This window comes from Dendrobates tinctorius, unplaced genomic scaffold, assembly GCF_039654945.1.
Source record: "Dendrobates tinctorius isolate UK_male_01 unplaced genomic scaffold, ASM3965494v1 ptg000046l, whole genome shotgun sequence".
NCBI lineage: Eukaryota > Metazoa > Chordata > Amphibia > Anura > Dendrobatidae > Dendrobates > Dendrobates tinctorius.
This window is the reverse complement of record NW_027361714.1, coordinates 16133988-16157342: the sequence shown is the minus strand read 5'-3', so window position 1 is coordinate 16157342 and position 23355 is coordinate 16133988. Positions and strand designations below refer to the sequence as shown.

The following is a 23355-nucleotide window of genomic DNA, read 5'->3' as shown; positions in this document are numbered from 1 at the left end:
GCCCACAAGCGTGCATTAACCCCCCTCTCCCTGGACTGCCAAGCACGCATTATGAACCCGCCTCTCCCGGGACTACCAGACACCCCAAGCACGCATTATTAACCCCCCTCTCCCGGAACTACCAGACACCCCAAGCGCGCATTATTAACGCCCCTCTCCCAGGACTACCAGACACCCCAAGCGTGAATTAACCCCCCTCTCCCAGGACCACCAGACACCACAAGCGTGCATTAACCCCCCTCTCCCGGGACTACCAGACACAAGCGCGCATTAACCCCCCCTCTCCCGGGACAACTAGACATAAGCGTGCAGTAACCCCCCCGGTACCCAGCCAGACCCCAGGAGTGTGCATTAACACCCCCCGAGACCCAACCAGAATCCACAAGTGTGCATTAATCCCCCCCGACCCAAACAGACCCCACAACCCCCCTGGGAGCCCAAGTAGACCCCACAAGTGTGCATTAACTCCCACCCCCCTGACCCAACAGACCCCGCAAGCGTGCATTAACCCCCCTGGGAGCCCAAAGCAGACCTCACATGCATGCATTAGTACCCCCCAAGCGTGCATTAACCCCCACCCCCCTGCCCCAACCAGACCCCACAAACATGCATTAGTCTCCCCCCTCCACACCCCCCCCCCAAGTACAACCAGACCCCCACAAGCGTGCATTAACCCCCCACCCCCAAACAGACCCCACAAGCATGCATTAGTACTCCCTGAAGTACAACCAGACGCCACAAGTGTGCATTAACCCCCGACCCCACAAGCATGCATTAGTACCTCCTGAAGTACAACCAGACCCCACAAGCGTGCATTAGACCCCACCCCCTGCCCCAAACAGACCCCACAAGCATGCATTAGAACCCCCCAAAGTACAACCAGACCCCACAAGCGTGCATTAACCCCCCACCCCCAAACAGACCCCACAAGCATGCATTAGTACCCCCTGAAGTACAACCAGACCCCACAAGCGTGCATTAACCCCCCCGGACCCCAAATAGACCCCGTAAGCATGCATTAACCCCTCCAGACCCGACCCAAGCAGACCCCACCAGCGTGCATTAACCCCCCACCCCCAAACAGACCCCACAAGCATGCATTAGAACCCCCCGAAGTACAACCAGACCCCACAAGCGTGCATTAACCCCCCACCCCCAAACAGACCCCACAAGCATGCATTAGTACCCCCTGAAGTACAACCAGACCCCACAAGCGTGCATTAACCCCCACCCCCTGCCCCAAACAGACCCCAGAAGCATGCATTAGTACCCCCCTGAAGTACAACCAGACCCCACAAGTGTGCATTAACCCCCCCACCCCAAACAGACCCCACAAGCATACATTAGTACCCCCCAAAGTACAACCAGACCCCACAAGTGTGCATTAACCCCCCACCCCAAACAGACCCCACAAGCATGCATTAGTACCCCCCCAAAGTACAACCAGACCCCACAAGTGTGCATTATACCCCAAGTCCCCTGCCCCAAACAGACCTCACAAGCATGCATTAACCTCCCGGACCCCAAACAGACCTGTAAGCATGCATTAACCCCTACCCCCCCACCCAAGCAGACCCCAAAAGCAAGCATTAACCCCTCCGGACCCTAAACAGACCCCGTAAGCGTGCATTAACCCCTACCCAAAGACTCCACAAGCGTGCATTAACCCCCCCGGACCCTAAACAGACCCCGTAAGCGTGCATTAACCCCTACCCAAAGACTCCACAAGCGTGCATTAACCCCCCCGGACCCCAAATAGACCCTGTAAGCATGCACTAACCCCTCCAGACCCGACCCAAGCAGACCCCACCAGCGTGCATTAACCCCCCACCCCCAAACAGACCCCACAAGCATGCATTAGAACCCCCCGAAGTACAACCAGACCCCACAAGCGTGCATTAACCCCCCACCCCCAAACAGACCCCACAAGCATGCATTAGAACCCCCCGAAGTACAACCAGACCCCACAAGCGTGCATTAACCCCCCACCCCCAAACAGACCCCACAAGCATGCATTAGTACCTCCTGAAGTACAACCAGACCCCACAAGCGTGCATTAACCCCCACCCCCTGCCCCAAACAGACCTCAGAAGCATGCATTAGTACCCCCCTGAAGTACAACCAGACCCCACAAGTGTGCATTAACCCCCCCACCAGCCTACCCCAAACAGACCCCACAAGCATACATTAGTACCCCCCAAAGTACAACCAGAACCCACAAGTGTGCATTAACCCCCCACCCCAAACAGACCCCACAAGCATGCATTAGTACCCCCCAAAGTACAACCAGACCCCACAAGTGTGCATTATACCCCAAGTTCCCTGCCCCAAACAGACCCCACAAGCATGCATTAACCTCCCGGACCCCAAACAGACCTGTAAGCATGCATTAACCCCTACCCCCCCACCCAAACAGACCCCACAAGCATGCATTAACCCGCCCGGACCCCAAACAGACCATGCAAGCATAACCCCCCCTGGGAGCCCAAGCAGACCCCAAAAGCAAGCATTAACCACTCCAGACCCTAAACAGACCCCGTAAGCATGCATTAACCCCTACCCAAAGACTCCACAAGCGTGCATTAACCCCCCCAGACCCCAAATAGACCCCGTAAGCATGCATTAACCCCTCCAGACCCAACCCAAGCAGACCCCACCAGCGTGCATTAATCCCCCCTCCCCTCCGGGAGCCCAACAGCTCCCAGGTAAGCCTCCAAATCCCACTAGTTAGCCCCAAGTATCAGCCCCATCAACCTGTTACTTACTAAACTAAACCCTCCTGCCTGTCACTGACGCGGCTGACATCACTCCACACTGCTCACAGACGCCGACAGCTGAGACAGTGTGTAATGGAAGCTTCGCTCCCTGCACCAGAGACACGTGTAATGGCGTCTTCTCTTCCTGCCTTTGCTGTCAGAACACGCCCCCCGTTATGACCCGCCCCCCGGTATGACACGCCCCCAGAGCTGACATCACGCCTGGAAGGAGCCCATACAGTCTAGCATTTACCACACACAGACAGGTGGCAGGCTCCTGAGCATGCTCACACACACACCTAGCTCCCACAGCCAATTCCTACACTATCTCCCACAGGAAATCCCTCGCCACTCCCCCTCCGTGGCTCAATGGTTTCTTCCTTTCTGTAAGAGCCTATACCAGCATCTCCTAATAGAATAATTAGCGGCGGAGGCCTTTCCTGCTCCCGCCCCTCTAGGAGCCCGAGCTGCCCCCTGCCGGGGAATCATCCCCAGCCATGTGTGTGCAGTGCCCGGAGCTGGGTGATGATTCATCAGCAATGGGAGCCGGGGATGCTGCGCACTGAGACCTCCTATCCGAGGGGCTGGGACGTCATTACCCTGGGCTTAGCCGCCTCTGCTGCTCGGCATCATCATCATCCCTTCAGTCAACATGGAAGAGATTCTGAGAAAGCTGCAGAAGGAAGCCACTGGCAACAAGCACAGGGCGATCAAGGATACGTGTGTCCTGGCCATCGGTGAGTGCACCTGCCCTGGTACATGTAGGGATCATGGATGATGATGGCTGCCTGCCTGCACTCACTGCTGTTCTCATGACAGCTTGTCAGGTGGATGCCACATAATGGCAGATGTCCGGGTAGCAGCATGTATGAGGCAGATCCTGGTCAGGGAGGCTGCCATCCTCAGATCTGCCATGTACATGCTAACTTTCTACATGGCACAGTGCTGGCACAGATCTGACTGCTTTGGGCCAGTGACAGTCTGGTACCAATCAGCAAGCGGCAATGATGAGGAATCCTAGGTCCATGCACAGTCTACATATATAATCATAGAAGCCCCCTGATGGTTAGTGAGCGTCCGGCTACTCACTGCCCACCATTGCCTAGTATGGCTGCCTACCAGAAGCCCCCTGATGGTTAGTGAGCGGCTGGCTACTCACTGCCCACCATTGCCTAGTATGGCTGCCTACCAGAAGCCCCCTGATGGTTAGTGAGCGGCTGGCTACTCACTGCCCACCATTGCCTAGTATGGCTGCCTACCAGAAGCCCCCTGATGGTTAGTGAGCGGCTGGCTACTCACTGCCCACCATTGCCTAGTATGGCTGCTCGCCAGAAGCCCCCTGATGGTTAGTGAGCGACTGGCTACTCACTGCCCACCATTGCCTAGTATGGCTGCCCGCCAGAAGCCCCCTGATGGTTAGTGAGCGGCTGACTGCTCACTGCCCACCATTGCCTAGTATCGCTGCCTACCAGAAGCCCCCTGATGGTTAGTGAGCGGCTGGCTACTCACTGCCCACCATTGCCTAGTATGGCTGCTCGCCAGAAGCCCCCTGATGGTTAGTGAGCGGCTGGCTGCTCACTGCCCACCATTGCCTAGTATCGCTGCCTACCAGAAGCCCCCTGATGGTTAGTGAGCGGCTGGCTACTCACTGCCCACCATTGCCTAGTATGGCTGCCCGCCAGAACCCCCCTGATGGTTAGTGAGCGGCCGGCTACTCACTACCCACCATTGTCTAGTATGGCTGCCTGCCAGAAGCCCCCTGATGGTTAGTGAGCGGCCGGCTACTCCCTGCCCACCATTGCCTAGTATGGCTGCCTACTAGAACCCCCCCTGATGGTTAGTGAGCGGCTGGCTACTCACTGCCCACCATTGCCTAGTATGGCTGCCCGCCAGAAGCCCCCTGATGGTTAGTGAGCGGCCAGCTACTCACTGCCCACCATTGTCTAGTATGGCTGCCTGCCAGAAGCCCCCTGATGGTTAGTGAGCGGCCGGCTACTCCCTGCCCACCATTGCCTAGTATGGCTGCCTACTAGAACCCCCCTGATGGTTAGTGAGCGGCTGGCTACTCACTGCCCACCATTGCCTAGTATGGCTGCCCGCCAGAAGCCCCCTGATGGTTAGTGAGCGGCCAGCTACTCACTGCCCACCATTACCTAATATGGCTGCCCGCCAGAAGCCCCCTGATGGTTAGTGAGCGGCTGGCTACTCACTGCCCACCATTGCCTAGTACGGCTGCCCACCAGAAGTCCCCTGATGGTTAGTGAGCAGCCGGCTACTCACTGCCCACCATTGTCTAGTATGGCTGCCCACCAGAAGCCCCCTGATGGTTAGTGACCGGCCGGCTACTCAATGCCCACCATTGTCTAGTATGGCTGCTCGTCAGAAGCCCTCTGATGGTTAGTGAGCGGCTGGCTACTCACTGCCCACCATTGTCTAGTATGGCTGCCCGCCAGAAGCCCCCTAATGGTTAGTGAGCGGCCGGCTACTCACTGCCCACCATTGCCTAGTACGGCTGCCCACCAGAAGTCCCCTGATGGTTAGTGAGCGGCCGGCTACTCACTGCCCACCATTGTCTAGTATGGCTGCCCACCAGAAGCCCCCTGATGGTTAGTGAGCGGCCGGCTACTCACTGCCCACCATTGTCTAGTATGGCTGCTCGCCAGAAGCCCCCTGATGGTTAGTGAGGGGTTGGCTACTCACTGCCCACCATTGCCTAGCATGGCTGGCCACTAGAAGCCCCCTAATGGTTAGTGAGCGGCCGGCTACTCACTGCCCCCCATTGCCTAGTATGGCTGCCCGCCAGAAGCCCCCTTATGGTTAGTGAGCAGCTGGCTACTCACTGCCCACCATTGCCTAGTATGGCTGCCCGCCAGAAGCCCCCTAATGGTTAGTGAGCGGCCGGCTACTCCCTGCCCACCATTGCCTAGTATGGCTGCCCACCAGAAGCTCCCTGATGGTTAGTGAGCGGCTGGCTACTCACTGCCCACCATTGCCTAGCATGGCTGGCCACTAGAAGCCCCCTGATGGTTAGTGAGCGGCCAGCTACTCACTGCCCACATTGCCTCGCATGGCTACCCACTAGAAGCCCCCTGATGGTTAATGAGTGGCTGACTACTCACTGCCCACCATTGCCTAGTATGCCTGGCCACTAGAAGCCCCCTGATGGTTAGTGAGCGGCCAGCTACTCACTGCCGACCATTGTTTAGTATGGATGCCTACCAGAAGCCCCCTGATGGTTAGTGAGTGACCCGCTACTCACTGCCCACTATTGCCTAGTATGGCTGTCCACCAGAAGCCCCCTGATGGTAAGTGAGCGGCTGGCTACTCACTGCCCACCATTGCCTAGTATGGCTGCCAACCAGAAGCCCCCTAATGGTTAGGGAGCGTCTGTCTACTCGCTGCCCACCATTGCCTAGTAAGCCTGGCTGCCGCCAGAAGCCCATGTTTGTGGCAGGCTGTGATCTTCCTGCTTCCTACATTCATCAAGCTTTTTCCACATCGTCAGGTGGTTGTTATGGAAACCACTGACATTTTGTCACTGACTTCTTATGACGTGGTGCAGGTATTTGGGAAGCTGGGATCTGTTTCCTCACTGCCGCTGCCATTTACTAGTCCTTGTGGTTTCCTGGCCTGTGCAATACCTAGAAGATCAGTAATGTGTGGCCCGTAGAGAGGACTGCGGATATGAGGGCCGCCATACACATTAGACGCCCCCTTGGTAAGGACCAGAAAAACGTCCACTAAGTGAGAAAGCCCGTATCTCTGGAAGCATATGAGGGGTTAAAAGAAATGCCCCAGGGAATAGCGGGATAACATAGGAGCAGCAACTGCCCCCTTGTGACCTGGTGACAGACCCCCAATAGATGGGGCACAAAATGCTCATCCTTCCATATGCCATAGATAAGTTGCCATTGTGCGCCATAATGCTCGTGGTCATATCCATGACGTCTCCATCCATAATCCGGAGCTCCAGGCCTGAAGGACAATCTCTTTTTATCCAATTTCTGCAAATTCAGACTGCGTGTTATTAATCCTGAGGTCACCCCAGAATAGACCCCCTATTATCCGTGTCTGTCAGCGCCATTACTAGTTCTGGGGAAAGAACGTCGCTCTTGTCATAGACGTCCTACACAGAGGTCACCACTAGTCAGTCCTCTCTGGGCTGTATGTTACATGGAGGGAAGCCTGGGCTCGATTCACACGGATGGCAATACCTGGCCAGACCGGCGGGTGTACTCACTTGGGCTAATTGCCGCAAAGCAGCTCAGCCGAGCCATATACTGCGATACCAGCAAGGTCCGTGTTCGACTTTGGAGTTTGACCACTAAAACTTATTATATTGATTGTCCCCTTTAAGAAAACTTTCCTTCATAGAGTACGATAGCAATAAACAAAACAGACTATTACCCTCCCCAGGTCCAGCGCGGGCTCTCCACCGCTGTCCCCGGTTGTTGACGTCACCTCAATAGCACTGCAGCCAATCAGTGAGCTTAGCTTCTCGTCCTTTGTAAATGGTATGAGCCTCAGGGGAAGCGGTATTCATACCGTGAAACGTACGTTGGGGTTTCCAGACTGGCGTCCTGTGCATGACATGATGGGTATGTTTTTTTACACCGGTTCATTTTGCCTTGATTTATTATGCTTTTGCATGTAATCTTTTCTGGTCCCGTCACTTTGGCACTTTGGGCCTGTTCGCTGCATTGTTCTTGCAATGTTTGCAGCCGCGGCAAACTTAACAATGGATCTATATTGGTTGACCTCATGACCTACAGTAATTCTACTATATTTAATTCAGCTGCGACTGAATTCCTTGCCGTTGTATCAACAGTTTATTACTTTTGGCATTGTGCAATGGTATTTTATATTCTTCATACAATTTTTTTTGCACATTTGCAAAACTGATAGGGACCTTTCTTGAATGCGATTATTGTCTGTTACTTGCATGTGTGACTAGTATGTAACACCACTTACCCCTCTCATGGTCGTCCAATCGGACTTGTTTACCAACACTGCCAGTCTGTTCCTTTTTAATGGTTTCAGGTTTAATTAATTTGATTGACCTCCTACTACACCAGCATACTTGTCCTGTCTCTCATTTATGTGTCTTTGAGTTGTATCAATAAATTTATGCTCATTAATATAGTATGGACTCTCTATAGACTGAATGAGGCTGCATCTGAAGTGTTAGTTATGTATTGAGAATGCATTTTTGGAGTTTTTCTGCACCTTATATACTCGGATATAAGCCGACCCGAGTATAAGCCGACGCCCCTAATTTTGCCACAAAAAACTGGGAAAACTTATTGACTCGCCTATAAGCCTAGGGTGGAAAATGCAGCAGCTACTGGTAAATTTCAAAAATAAAAATAGATACCAAATAAAAGTAAAATTAATTGAGACATCAGTAGGTTAATTGTTTTTAAATATCCATATTGAATCAGGAGCGCCATATAATGCTTCATACAGTTCATGATGGCCCCATAAGATGCTCCATACAAAATACACACCATATAATGCTGCACAAAGGTTAATAATGGCCCCATAAGGTGCTCCATATAATAATATTCCCCATATGCTGCTCGATAAAGGTTATGACCCCATAAGATGCTACTTAGATTATGCCCCATATGCTGCCCCATAAGATGCTCCAAAGATTATGCCCCCATAAGATGCTCCATAGATTATGCCCCATAAGATGGCCCCATAGATTATCCCCCCATATGCTACTCCATAGATTATGCCTCCATAAAATGCCCCATAAGATGCTCCATACATTATGCCCCCATAAGATGCCCCATATGCTGCTGCAAATAAAAAAAAATGACATACTCACCTCTTGTCCCTGGGTGCCAGGTGCCGGTGTGCTGAGCAGACGGAGACAGTGGCGCGCTATGGGGGACAGATGCCGGTGTCGCCGCTGGCTCAGGGCCCCGGCACCTGAGATATTCACCTGTCCCCATTCCATCACTGCTCGCCGTTGTCTGCCGCGTCCTCTGTCAGTGACTGTTCAGGCAGCAGAGGGCACAGCGAGCACTAACCACATCATCGCGCCCTCTGCTGCCTGAACGTCACTGACAGAGGATGCGGCAGACAGCGGTGAGCAGAGATGGACCGAGGACAGGTGAATATTGGATATACTTGGTCCCTCTTGGCGTGGTCTCTGCTGCCCTGCTTCTCCCACGGTCTCCCGTGCAGCGGGGGGGCTGCAGAGACCGCGCCTGGGGGTAAGTATGATCTGATACCCCTGCTCCCCCGCTTCTGGCGTTTATGTCTCTCGTATAAGCCGAGAGGGGGACTTTCAGCCCAAAAAACTGGGCTGAAAATCTCGGCTTATACACGGGTATATACGGTATACAGCTCTGGCAAAATTTAAGAAACCATTGGAAAATTTTCAGTGTGTCTGATTTTTCTCTTTATAGGTATATTTTTGAGTAAAATGTAAATTGCTCTTTTATTCTATAAACTTCTGACAACATGTCTTCGAATTTTCAAGCACTTAATTCTGTATTTATTTTCAGAAATTGAGAAATGGTCAAAATAACAAAAAAAATGCAGTGCTTGCAGACCTCAAATTAATGCTAAGAAAACAAGTTCATAATCATTTAGAAACAACAATACTAATGTTTTAACTCTGGAAGAGTTCAGAATTCAATATTTTGTGGAATAACCATGATTTTTAATCACAGCTTTCATTCTTGCTGGAATGCTTTCCACCAGTCTATCACACTGCTTTTGGGTGACCTTATGCTACTCCTCGTACAAAAATTTAAGCAGTTCTTCTTTGTCTGATGGCTTGTGACTATCCATCTTCCTCTTGATTACATTCCAGAGGTTTTCAATGGGGTTCAGGTCTGGAGATTGGGCTGGCCATGACAGGGATTTGATGTGGTGGTCCTTCATCCACACATTCATTGACCTAGCTGTGTGGCATGGCGCATTGTCCTGCTGAAAAATCCAGACCTCAGAGTTGGGGAACATTACCTGAGCAGAAGAAATCAACTGTTTTTCCAGGATAACCTTGTATGCGGCTTGATTCATACGTCCTTCGCAAAGATTAACCGGCCCAATTGCAGCCTTGTTGAAGCATCCCCAGATCATCACCGATCCTCCACCATATTTCACTGTGGGTGCCAGACACTGTGGCTTGTACGCCTCTCCAGGTCTCTGTCTAACCATTAGACGACCAGGTGTTGGGCAAAGCTGAAAATTAGACTCATCAGAGAAGATTACCTCACTCGAGTCCTCTATGGTCCAATCCTTATGGTCTTTGGCAAACTTTAGCCTGTCTCTCCTTTGCTTTTCATTGATGACAGGCTTTTTTCTAGCTTTCCATGACTTGAGCCCTGCCTCTAGGAGCCTGTTACGAACTGTTCTTGCCGTGCACTTCACCCCAGCTGCCATTTGCCATTTCTTTTCTAGGTCACTTGATGTCATTCTGCGGTTGCTGAATGACATTCAAATAAGATAACGGTCATCCCGGTCAGTGGAGAGTCGTTTTCGCACTCTGGCGGTCTGTAGCATTGTTGTCCCCAATGTCTGCTGCTTGGCCTTGCTGTAATGGACTGCCGTCTTAGAAATTTTAAGGATGGAGGCAATATGACGCTTACTGTATCCCTCTGCTAGTAAAGCCAGAATTGAGCCCTTCTTTTTCTCACTCAAGACTTTTCAACTTCTTTGGTATGTTTAAAAGTTATTTTTTCATTCCTATTACTTTTTGGATATTGCGAGCAATTGTTTTGCCATCCAGCTTGTCCTATTGCAAGAGGATTGTGAACACCACAGCAGGGTTTTTTATACTTTCCTTGGTTAAATAAGATTTGGTTCAGGTGATCACCTAATCAGAAGCACATTAAGTAGAATGAGGTGTACTCTGGTTGGAATTCAACTGACACTGGAATGGAATGGCTGTCAGACATGTAGAGAAGCTGATTTTTATGAAACTGTGCAGTGGTCTCTTTTTGCCAGAGCTGTATAATTTTATTAGCTTATTATTTGCAGCTGGCGATACTACAGTATAAGCTTCTAAAGCGTCATTCCACTGTTCTTCAGTTACTGAAGGAATCAATTGATTCAAAAGAGATGACTGAATATTTCAAAGTTCGGATTATGATCGCCGAATTTGCAATATTCGCCGATTTATTCATCGAATATTCATCAAACGCCATTCAAGTCAATGGGAGGCAAAAAGAAACACATACACAACACCTTCAAACGGGCCCAAAAGCTGCCAAAACACATCAAAATAGGGGCAGACACCAGGAAATTGGCCTCAATTCAACCACAGTACAAATTTTATAATAGCACAGCAGCAAGCAGCCATGCTTGAGGTATCAGGGTCTGGGCCAGCATTTACAGCTTAAAATTGAATTTCAAATTAAGTACAAAAAAATACTGGCAGACACCAGAAAAGTGGCATTAATTACACCACAGTAGAAATAGTATAACAGGGACCGACACCCCTTACACTACAGCCAATCCGACAGATGGACACCAAACCAGGAGTTCACACATTTCCAAATATTAGTGGCAGACACCACCAAAGTGGCATCAATTTCACCACAGTAGAATTAGTATAATAAGGAGCGACATCTCTTACACTACAGCCAATGCAGCAGATGGACACCCAACCAGGAGAGTTCATATTTCCAAATATTAGTGGCAGACACCACCAAAGTGGCATGATTTTCACGAGAGTAGAAATAGTGTAATAGGGACCGATACATCTTCCACTACACCCAACCCAGCAGATGAATACCCAATCACTAGTATTCAAATTTCAAAAAATGATTAAAGTTAAATTTGCACCCTGGAGTAGGCTCCCATTATCTGTGGCTGGACGCATTAACCTGATTATAATAATACTACTCCCTAACTTTAGCTACTCCCTTCAGCACAGTGCGGTACCGGTGCCCAGGTCCTTTTTTGTAAGTCTCAATTCCCTGGTCACGTCCTTTATATGGGGGAAAACTAGGCCCAAACTTAAATTGTCCACTTTACAAAGACCAAAGAAGGGAGGTGGGGCGACGTTGCCAGATTTTTTCCTATACTACTTAACTGGGCAGGCTAAAGCTTTAAGTAAATGGATGCCGGGTAATTGCCTCCCCAATTCTGAAAGTCACTTGCTTCACGCTGCACAAGCGGATTGCCCGTTAGTGTTCCTTGAGTTGGAGAAAACTAATGTCCCACGTCTGCTACCCATGCTCCGGCTGGCACGATTAATATGGAGACAAATCAAGAACGTAATTGGGTTTAGAGATTTTATAGCTGCAATGCCCCTGTGGAATAATAACTATTTTCAGGGGTTGTTGAATCGCCCATCCACCGTTTTTTGGATTCAGTGTGGCGTCTCTTCAATGGGAGACTTGTATGACCGAGGGATCTTAAAGTCTTTTGAGCAATTACAGGTCACACATGATTTTCCGAGATCTCAGTTTTTTCGTTTTTTGCAGCTGAGATCGGCTCTTCAATCACATATGAGGGGTAGGGGTGTGGGCCGTACTATTTCATCTTTACCTCTGATAGGAATCCTCAATTCGCAGGGTCCCCAGGGTCTCATATCCTCTTTGTATACATACATACATGCTGTCAGTAGGGGCAGAATCGACCATAAGCTCCATTAAGAGGAGTTGGGAAAGACTCATCCCTAATGCGCAAAGAGAGGAGTGGGAGGAGATTCTGGAATCTCCGATTGGATTATCACCATCTACTAACAATAGAAGGATACAATTATATATAATTAATCAATCATATTTGACTCCGATGCAACTTTTTAGGATGGGTCGGCTTCAATCATCAGAATGTTTGCAATGTCACTTGCCAGATGCGGATTTTATTCATATGGTGTGGCAATGTCCCACTATCCTACATTACTGGAAATAGGTGACTACACTACTGACATCCCTGGCACAAACCCCTGTCCCTCTAGAGCCATTGGTCTGCTTGTTTGGGGTATGCGAGGAGGAGATTTGGGATCGCTATACTGGGGTCTTCCTGCGCGAGATGCTGTTTATGGCACGGAAAGGTGCTGGCATTGCGGTGGATGGGGGTTCATGTCCTTCCCTTAGATTTTGGATCGAGTTGGTAAATTCGATTATTCCATATGAGCGCACGTTATACCAAAATAGGGGATGCCCGGGCAAATTTGAAAAGATTTGGGAGAGGTGGAATTCCTCTCATCTTACTTTGCAAGGCTGAGACATCACATGCGACATAATTTGATATAGGAGACCAGGCTGCGGAAATAGGAGATACTAGTTGATGTAGTGGTAGTTTGTAGTTTATTAATTTTCTGAATGATACGACAAGGCTTGTGGAATTGGATTGATACACATGCTGGAAAATGTATAGCCAATTATCCTTTAGGTATGTTTGGAAGGATATGTACATTTGGCCTTGTTTATCTATAAGAGTGTGCAATCTCTTTGCATTGTATTTTACAATGGACGGAAACGTGTGTGCTATGTATAATGCTTGTTATCATAAGCTATTATGTATGTTGTACATTATTTGTGTCCTGAGGTTCAATAAACGAATTAAAAAAAAAAAAATTTCAAAAAATGAGGGCCTGACACCACTGAAGTGGCATCTATTTCACGAGAGTAGAAATAGTATGATAGGGACCAACACAACTTCTACTACAGCCAACCCAGCAGATGGAGACCAACCATGACTGTTCATATTTCCACAAATTTGTGTTAACATCTGCAGCAGGCACAGAAGCCACACTAAACACATCACAGAGGGCAATTACGCAAGATCAAAGTAGCACACTAAAAACTTCAACATAGCCTAGTCTGTACTGTCTGCCATTGTGGTGCAAAGTCCTTGGATCTTGTTCATCTTGATGAAAGTTAGGCGGGCTACGGCTGCGCTTATCCGTCAGGACACCACCAGCAGCGCTGAAGACCTGTTCTGAGAGAATGCTGGATGCCGGGCATGATAAAACCTCCAAGGTGTAAGGGGCGAGTTCAGGCCACTCCTCCATTTTGGAAGACCAAAATGTGAAAGGGTCCAAACCCTCCCTGATGCTATTGATATTCAGTTCTAGATACCCCTGCACCATCCTTTCCATTTGTTCACCACCAGTCAGATTTGGACTCTGTTGTGCTGGTGCACGAGCTGGTCTAAAAAAAAGTGTCAAAGGACTCAAAGAAATTGCTTCTGCAACTTACACTACAACTGCTCCTGCTAATGTTTTGGCATTGACGATTTGACGTGCCAGAGTTTGGAAGTCTAGAGCTGCGATGCACACTGTGTGCCTCACTGCTGTCATTGGGAAAACCTCTCTTAAGGTTCTTTAAATGCATGTTTTCAAACTGCAGCATTCGCGGGTCCCTTTCTAGGGCGGGAATCATCTGGCAAAATTTTGTCTTATAATGTGGATCTAACAGAGTGGCAACCGAGTAGTCCCAACTGTTTCGAATCATAACTATACGGGGATCATGTTGGAGATAGTGCAGCAAGAAGGCACTCATATGTCAGGCTCTTCCATGAGGTCCAAGCCCATGTTGTGTTGGTGGCTAGATAACACTGATATTTGTTTCCTCCTTCCCCACTTCCGCCAACCACGAACAACAGAGAGGGGATGGTTATCCTCTTCATCTCCTGACAGTTGCTCACCCATAACTTCTTCCTCCTCCATTTGTTCCTCCGATCTTGCACCCTCGATCGTAGTTATTCACTCTCCCTTGGTACTCTCTTGTGTGACGACAGTCTGGAACTTTGAGACAATGTTATCCCTTTCTGCATCCTCCTCCTACTTCCTCCTCTTCTTCTGGGACAACAACCTCCTCCCGCAGGCTATTCAAAGTCTGCTCCAGCATATAGATGACTGGAATAGTGATGCTGATGATAGCATCATCAGTGCTAACTATCTTAGCAGCCATTTTGAATCTGTGCAGAAGGGTGCAGAGGTCCTTAATCTGTGCCCACTACGTAAACGTGATATGTGCTACATCCGTACTGTGTTGGCCCAGACTTTACGATATGACATACTTTGTCAGGGCTCGTAGCTGCTGCCACCGTCGCTGCAACATGTGCAGAGTGGAATTTCAAAGTGTCAGCACATCACATATCAACTTGTTAACTGGCATGGACAAAGATTTCTGTGTTGATGCAAGTCGATGACCTGATGGGTGTGAACGGAGGAAGTGAGCACACAACTTCCATGCTTTCTGCAGCAACTCACCCAGGCCAGGATACTGTCAGAGAAAACACTGTACCACCAGATTGAGGATATGAACCATGCAAGGCACGTGTGTGGGCTTGCCTTGGCATAGGGTATCCACTAAGTTCACACTGTTTTCGGACATAGCCTTCCATGGATGCCGGTTCAGCGGAGACAACCATTGATTAAACTCAGCCTGGAGAGCTGTCCACAACTCTTCAGCTGTATGACTGCGATCTCAATTTTAACACTACCTGATTGCTGTGAGCTGCGCAGTATGGAGGTGGTGGCGATTCGTTCTCCACTGTTGGAACGCATGTCCCATTAAGGCAGAGGTTGAGGGTGCAGGTGGAGGCCCTAGACGAGGTAGAGGAGGAGTCAGTTGCATTGGAGGAAGTGTGAAATATAGAGGCTTGTCCTGCAAGGCGTGGGGATTCCAAGACTTGTGGAGCAGCACCTTCCCTGCCTGTCCCCTACAACCACCAGAGTCACCCAGTGCCCAGTCAGTGAGATGTAACACTCTTGGTCATGCTTACTCGTCCAAGTGTCTGTGGTGAAATGCAAGAGAAGGCTGGTAGTGCAATAAGAGACTGCGCTGCTGTGGTAGAATTCAAGGTATCTTTATTGCCAACGCGTTTCCTGAGCCAGTCCCAGCTCACTTCAACAGGACATGCCCTGATGAAGTGAGCTGGGACTGGCTCAGGAAACGCGTTGGCAATAAAGATACCTTGAATTCTACCACAGCAGCGCAGTCTCTTATTGCACTACCAGCCTTCTCTTGTACAGTCATGGCCAAAAGTTTTGAGAATGAAACAAATATTAATTTTTACAAAGTCTACTGCTTCATTTTTTCTAATGGCAAGTTGCATATACTCCAGAATGTTATAAAGAGTGATCAGCTTAACAGCAATTACTTGCAAAGTCAATATTTGCCTAGAAAATGAACTTTATCCCCCAAAACACATTTCAACATCATTGCAGCCCTGCCTTAAAAGGACCAGCTAACATCGTTTCAGTGATTGCTCCATTAACACAGGTGTGGGTGTTGATGAGGACAGGGCTGGAGATCAATCTGTCATGATTAAGTAAGAATGACACCACTGGACACTTTAAAAGGAGGCTGGTGCTTGGCATCATTGTTTCTCTTCTGTTAACCATGGTTATCTCTAAAGAAACACGTGCAGTCATCATTGCACTGCACAAAAATGGCCTAACAGGGAAGAGTATCGCAGCTAGAAAGATTGCACCTCAGTCAACAATCTATCGCATCATCAAGAACTTCAAGGAGAGAGGTTCCCTTGTTGCCAAAAAGGCTCCAGGGCGCCCAAGAAAGACCAGCAAGCGCCAGGACCGTCTCTTAAAAGTGTTTCAGCTGCGGGATAGGGCTACCAGCAGTGCAGAGCTTGCTCAGGAATGGCAGCAGGCAGATGTGAGTGCATCTGCACGCACTGTGAGGCGGAGACTCTTGGAGCAAGGCCTGGTCTCAAGGAGGGCAGCAAAGAAGCCACTTCTCTCCAGGAAAAACATCATGGACAGACTGATATTCTGCAAGAGGTACAGGGAGTGGACTGCTGAGGATTGGGGTAAAGTCATTTTCTCTGATGAATACCCTTTTCGATTGTTTGGGACATCTGGAAAACGGCTTATTCGGAGAAGACCAGGTGAGCGCTACCACCAGTCTTGTCTCATGCCAACTGTCAAGCATCCTGAAACCATTCATGTGTGGGGTTGCTTCTCAGCCAAGGGAATGGGCTCTCTCTCAGTCTTGCCTAAAAACACAGCCATGAATAAAGAATGGTACCAAAATGTCCTCCAAGAGCAACTTCTCCCAACCGTCCAAGAGCAGTTTGGCGATCAACAATGCCTTTTTCAACATGATGGAGCACCTTGCCATAAAGCAAAGGTGATAACTAAATGGCTCAGGGAACAAAACAGAGATTTTGGGACCATGGCCTGGAAACTCCCCAGATCTTAATCCCATTGAGAACTTGAGGTCAATCATCAAGAGACGGGTGGACAAACAAAAACCTTCAAATTCAGACAAAATAAAAGCATTGATTTTGCAAGAATGGACTGCTATCAGTCAGGATTTGATCCAGAAGTTGATTGAGAGCATGCCAGGGAGAATTGCTGCTGTCCTGAAGAAGAAGGGTCAACACTGCAAATATTGACTTGCTGCATTAACTCATTCTAACTGTCAATATAACCTTTTGCTACTCATAATATGATTGCAATTATATTTCTGTATGTGATAAAAACATCTGACAAACACACATAAAAACCAGAGGCCAGCAGATCATGTGAAAATATAATATTTGTGTCATTCTCAAAACTTTTGGCCATGACTGTACCAAGTCCTTGGACCTCGTGCAGACTGCTGCAGCTGTTTTATGCGATTATAGGTGTTGTGACTCTCACAACCCTATCAGGTGAGCCTAACACTTGCTGTGCACTCATCTACTTTCCATACAGACCTACGCATTGGAAGCGCCCTGTCTCCCCCTTTTCTTTTCACAGCTGTGGTGAAATGCAGACATATATTTAGTCAAGGAGTGGGTGATGTCTGCAACATGCTGGTGTAGCGCAGGCACAGCTTTCTAATAAAAGTAATGGTGGCTGAGCAACTGGTACTGGGAGACTGCGATGGCCATCAGCTTTCGGAAACCATCTGTATCTACCAGGCGGAAAGACAGCATTTCCATGGCCAACAGATTGGAGATGGTGGAGTTCAACCTCTTAGCTTTATCACGTGTAGGAGGAAACAATCTTTTACGTGACCACAACTGCGGTAACGTCGGCTGGCTGAGAGAGGGAGGTGTACGGTGAACTGGACAAACTGCTGGACCATGAGGGAAGTGCAGGAGGAGATGTGGATTGAAAAAGCTGTGAGAAAGCTGACAGGCTCTCACTCAGCCTGACTGGAGCAGGTAAAGAAGCCGAGGTTCTGCGGTCAGAGACCTGCATCACAATGCTTAGCACAGTAACAGAGGAGGAAGAAGCAGCAGCAGATGCGATTGCTGGGGTGGCTGTTGGTTTTTGAGGTCTGCTGGTCCGCATTTTAGAGCAGTGGGATTCCCAGAGTAACGAATGGTGACTGTGAAGGTGCATACATGTAGCCGTCAAATAATTGCACTTTTTCCCTCTACTCAGTTTTTTCAAAGTTGGCAGATTACGTGAGATGGCTCATCCTTTGCGGTGTCAAAAACGGCCCAGGCTAGGCAGACCTTGCCACCCATGTGAGCTGCATACCCATAAACTCTGCTGGCTAAGTTGTGGCTGTGGAAATTGCTTGTTGTGGCTACATCACTATGTGCGCCGTACTGCGCAACGTAAACGCCTCGTCTTCCTCCTCCTCAGATGACCTACTCAGCTGTGTGCCTTTGTGTTTACGCCAACTGGGATCTATCGCCTATTCCACGTCCTTAGAGTTACCTTCCTCCACTTCCTGCCCTGACAGCACAGTACAGTCCAAGTGAGCCTAGATATCTGAGTCTCATCAGGATCACCCCTTCCCCCTGGGGGTTAACGTCTGGTAACGAGGTTCAGGGTGCTGCTCGGACCCTTCTTCATCCTCCCCCCAGATCCAAGGTAAAAAATTTTGGACATTTTCAATTGGAATGTGTAAATAATCCACACACAATGAATGATTCTGCATATAACTTTGAAATTGTGCTCCCTGGTAAGCCTCACCCATAATACACGATAGTTTTTTTACTTTTGCTAGTATTTTTTTTTTTAAAAAGTAATAATTGTAGCAGAAGTGGTCATCAGAGGTTGTTACCTGACCAATCAGAGAGGGGAGGTGCTACGTTAGGGGTCCTGTTACCATAGTTTGCTGGGGGGCACCATTGGCTCTATCTGCCTAAGGCACCAAAATAACTTGTTCTGACCCTAGTCATGATACCTATAAAAATACTGAAAAACATGTCTGTATATGAGAAGAATCTAACCAAAAGCAATATAGATGTTTTATCATTTTTTTATGCAATAAAGTTGTTAATAATTTGCAATAATGATAAAAGACAGTGTATAAGTACTGTCACTTTTTGTAGAGAGGAGCAGATGATGATGATTCTGCTCCTCGGGCCTTGGTTTGCACTTGTGCCGTTTTTGGACATCCATGTCTGGATCACACATGACAGAGAGGAGAAGAGCTGGAATGTGTGATGTGATCTGAGTAGTTGACGTTTTCCTGGATTCCTGCAGCATCGCGATTAACCATATGGCCTTCTGTCTGACCATGGGCAGGAAGGTGAAGGAGCAGCCGCTTCCTTCCATCTGTCCATGGCCTTGTAGGTGAAGGAGCAGCTGCTTCCTTCTGTCTGTACATGGCCAAGTAGGAGAAGGAGCAGCCACTTCCTTCTGCCTGTACATGGCCAAGTAGGAGAAGGAGCATCCGCGTCCTTCTTTCCGTAAATATCTGGTAGGTGAAGGAGCAGCCGCTGCCTTCTGTCTGTCCATATCTGGTAGTCTTCTCCTTACCACCACATTGTAGATGAGTCATCCAGATGGTGACATAGCAAGTATAGCTGAAAGAAGGCCTTCAATTTCAGCCTTTAATTACTTGCTATGTTGATCCAGAGGAAGGCGAAAAATAACCCTGAGGACTTGTTGTTGGATTATCCTCATATCACGGGAAAAAAATTCCTTCCTGACCCCAAGTATGGCGATCGGAATAAATCCCTGGATGTTTGGTGCTCAAATCTACGTGGATGTTCGGTGGTGGAAGCTCGGCAGGTTTGTCACAGTCCGGTAAATTAGAAAGTCCAGTTTCGTTGCCTCATCTGATTAATTGTAAATCTTCATTCCTGGATGTTACTGGAATGGGGCTGATTGTTATCAGCCTAATAGTCCTGCTGTAAGAAGAGAAATATACACATCTGAGAATCAGCTCCTCACATTCAGTATATACAGTGTACTGAGAGATATAACAATAAGGGATATAGTGGGTAAGTGCGTTTCTGGGTAGTGATAACATTATGGATATCTGTATGTGTTATACTTACATAGCAATATGGGAATGGTGGGTCGGATCTGCCGCACTCCACATCGCTCCAGTCTATGGAGTGGAAGAACGGGTGGGACCTGATGGATGACTTTATGGCCAATCGGGCAGATGGAGTTTTGCAGAGAAGCTAAAAAACGAAAGAGACCATTAGTCATTAGATTATATATTATTACTGATAAGTTATTACACAATGTCTATGGACTGTCCACATCTTATCTTCTATCTATTCTTGTAATCCACTGCCATCTTTATCCATCTGATACTACTCACCTTTTTTATGATGTCAATGGTATTAGTGCACATCCCTGGTGGAAAATAAGGGATGTGCTCACGTAGAGACTGGTGGTATTCATCCGTTGAGCCTTTGCTGTAAAATGGCCAGTCCCCAACGCTCATCATATATAGGATGACTCCAAAGGAAAAGGAGTCTGCCAGATGGTTGTATCCTTCCTCATCCATTATCTGTGGGAACATGAGATTGGAGAGAAGCTGAATATACCGGGATGGGGAATTGCACACATACTATGAGGACCGGTCTGTGATTAGATGTGAGCAGGATGCAGTGGGATCAGATTATCCCTCAATCCTACTATCGGGACCAGTCACTTGTTCCTTACCTCAGGCGCCATGTAACCCTTAGTGCCAACAACGTACTCCACTATGTCACCCTCAGAGACATTTGTGACTGATACGCCAAAGTCGCAGATTTTGATGTGTCCGGTGTCTTGGATGAGGATGTTATCTGGCTTCAGGTCACTGCAGGGAGAAGGAGCAGACAGTGATTGTGAGGATAATTCATGATAGAACTTTCTACAATAGATATGTAAGGAGAGAACAGAGAGTCACAGGTGACAGATTTATGGAGGTGAAATGATTACCTATGTATGACGCCGTGTTCATGCAGGAATTGGAGTCCGCACACCATCTCTGCCGCAAAGAGTCTGTGGAGTAGAAAGTAAAGGGTGGATCAGTGGTTACATACACAATCATACGGAGGACATGAGGAGATCACACACGTGTCCTTTTCACCTCATTATTTGCTCTTGTTGTCATTCTCCATTGCTCTAGGACTACAATGTGCAGGCAGCAGATTATCTAGATTCAGTATAAGACATTTTACCTTATTGTCTTTGTGTTAAACAGCATTGAATCTTTCATGTGGTGCCACAGGTCTCCTCCGGCCATATAGTCCATGGCTATTGCACACTCCGTAGGTGTCTCCATAAACGCCCGCATAGACATTAGGTAGGGGCACCCGGCAGCCATTCTCATGACTTCTACCTCTGTAGAGATTATGTATGTTATGTCCTCACAAGATCTCTTGTCCATGATCTTAATGGCCAGAAGTCCTTCATTGACCGGATCTGATGCCAAGCTGACCTGGAGAAAAATCACAACAGATCAGACCAAGCTCCCATCTATTACTGGGTAATATGTCACTAGTTTATCCCAAGTATCATTACATATGAACATCCTGTAATGAATAAGTCCATCCCTCCTGTGTATCTGTTCAGGATACATTGAGGAACACGGAAAAATATAAATTGACACTTACTTTTCCATAGTTTCCTTTTCCAAGATCTTTCAGGAGCTCAAGACTGAAAAGGTCCATAGGTTGGTCTGTGTGGACCAGTCCTCTTTGTGGAGAAATCTGTACATTGGCATCTCCAAGGTCTTGTGCCGGCATGTCTATTGTGTCGTGGGACATCTTATCCATTCCATCTGCTGGGATGATACAAGATTTATTAACCCTTTAGCGAATTCATAATGGAAATGGTTGTCATGTTGTGCAGCAAATGTATGGAGCGGACTCAGGAGCTGAGCATGCGTCATACCAATGCCTGCTGTATTACATAGCATCCACCTGCCTATAACTGCAGCCACCAGTGCGTTCTCCGATTACTGCTGTTTAACCATTTCAAAGCTGACAGTGGTATTTAAATGAAGTCCGTGCTGATTTGTGTGCACCAGCAGCCATTACCCCTCCCCCCAGGACACAGCTGCAGGGGGTCAATTGTTTGAAATGACTACATGGGCCTGCTGAAAGCCCCTGTCTTTCATATTCCTCCTTCTGTTAAGACCAGCCTGGCTTAATTTCATATGAGAACATTAATTTAGCTATATACAGTTCTATCACAGTATATAGTACAAGCGATCAAAAAATCACAGGTTCAAGTCCCCTATGGAGACTAAAGAAAAGAATTAAAAAAATATATTAGCCGCCTCATTAATAACAATAATAAAAATAATATTAATTGGCATATCTAGTATCACCCCATCTGTATTAATCCGATGTACAAAAATATAACATTAATTAACCCAAACAGTAAACACTGAAGTGAGAAAAAGAAAATTGAAACATCAGGATTGTGATATTTTTTTAGGGCGCCGTGTCCACCTAAAAAAATGCAATTTAAAGACATCACAATGTCCGGTCTACCCAGGAAAGGTATCAATAATAGCTAGAACTCGACACGCAAAAATCAAGTCCTCGCACAGCACCATCGAGCTATCAAAAACATACAATGTCTCGCCATATGGGGACACTATACATTTTTGTTCTAAAATTCCTTTCACCACTTAATTAAAAAAAAACAAAAACCGATACATGTTCATTATTGCCATAGTTGTAACTGACATCGAGAAACATTTTGGAAGGCCATTTTTACCACTCAATAAACCAAAAACAATGGCTGAATAACTTTTTCCACAATTTTACCACATTCTGAATCATTTTCCCCATTTTCCAGAACATTGAATAGTGTAGAAAACTACAGCTCTGTCCACTAAAAAACACAAGTCCACATACAGCTAAATTGGCAGAATAGTTAAGCAATAAATAGTTATGGGTTTTCAAAGGAGGGAGGAAAAACAACCAAAGGTTACCCTGGCAAGAAGGGGTTAACAAATATAGCTCCAGAGCAAATATTTGAATTTTACACAGCTTTATGTAAATAAGCCAGAAATGTCTAATATTTGGGCTCTCATTTATCAAAACTGTCCAATAGCAAAAGCGTTCCTGTTGCCGATAGCAACAAATCACAGCACAGATTCCATTTCTTAACATTCTATAGAACAATGAAGCCGCATTGTGATTGGTTGCTATGGACAAGAAGGACAGTTCTTCTGCAATTTTGATAAGTGAGGCCTGTACATAATATTAGGAGTATAATTCCCCTCCTCCCAGTCTTATTATACAGAGCAGTTTCCATCATACCTGGCTCTTCTTTATCCGGTGAGGTGTGTGGTGGAGAATCACTCAGCTGTTTGTTCTCTGGGATGGAGATGTTCTCAGATGATGTCCTGGACCTCCGTAATGCACCATTCCCATTTATAATGGCTTTGGCATAGATGAGACGTCTCCTACATTGGACAACCCAATCTCTGCTGTTCCTGATCCTCTTCTGGGCTGCCGCTCTTTGTAG

General features: G+C 47.6%; 1 protein-coding gene across 3 annotated transcripts in view; it reads left to right on the top strand.

Annotated features, from left to right (window-relative positions):
• Positions 1-3125: 3125 nt before the first annotated feature.
• ARFGEF3 (ARFGEF family member 3) overlaps positions 3126-23355 on the top strand; it is a 157074-nt gene continuing 136844 nt past the window's right edge. For all 3 annotated transcript variants that reach the window (XM_073575732.1, XM_073575731.1, XM_073575730.1), the window contains exon 1: positions 3126-3493. In XM_073575732.1, the coding sequence (XP_073431833.1) occupies positions 3409-3493 (85 nt within the window). In that variant the 5' untranslated portion in view covers positions 3126-3408. The remainder of the gene's footprint in view (positions 3494-23355) is intronic.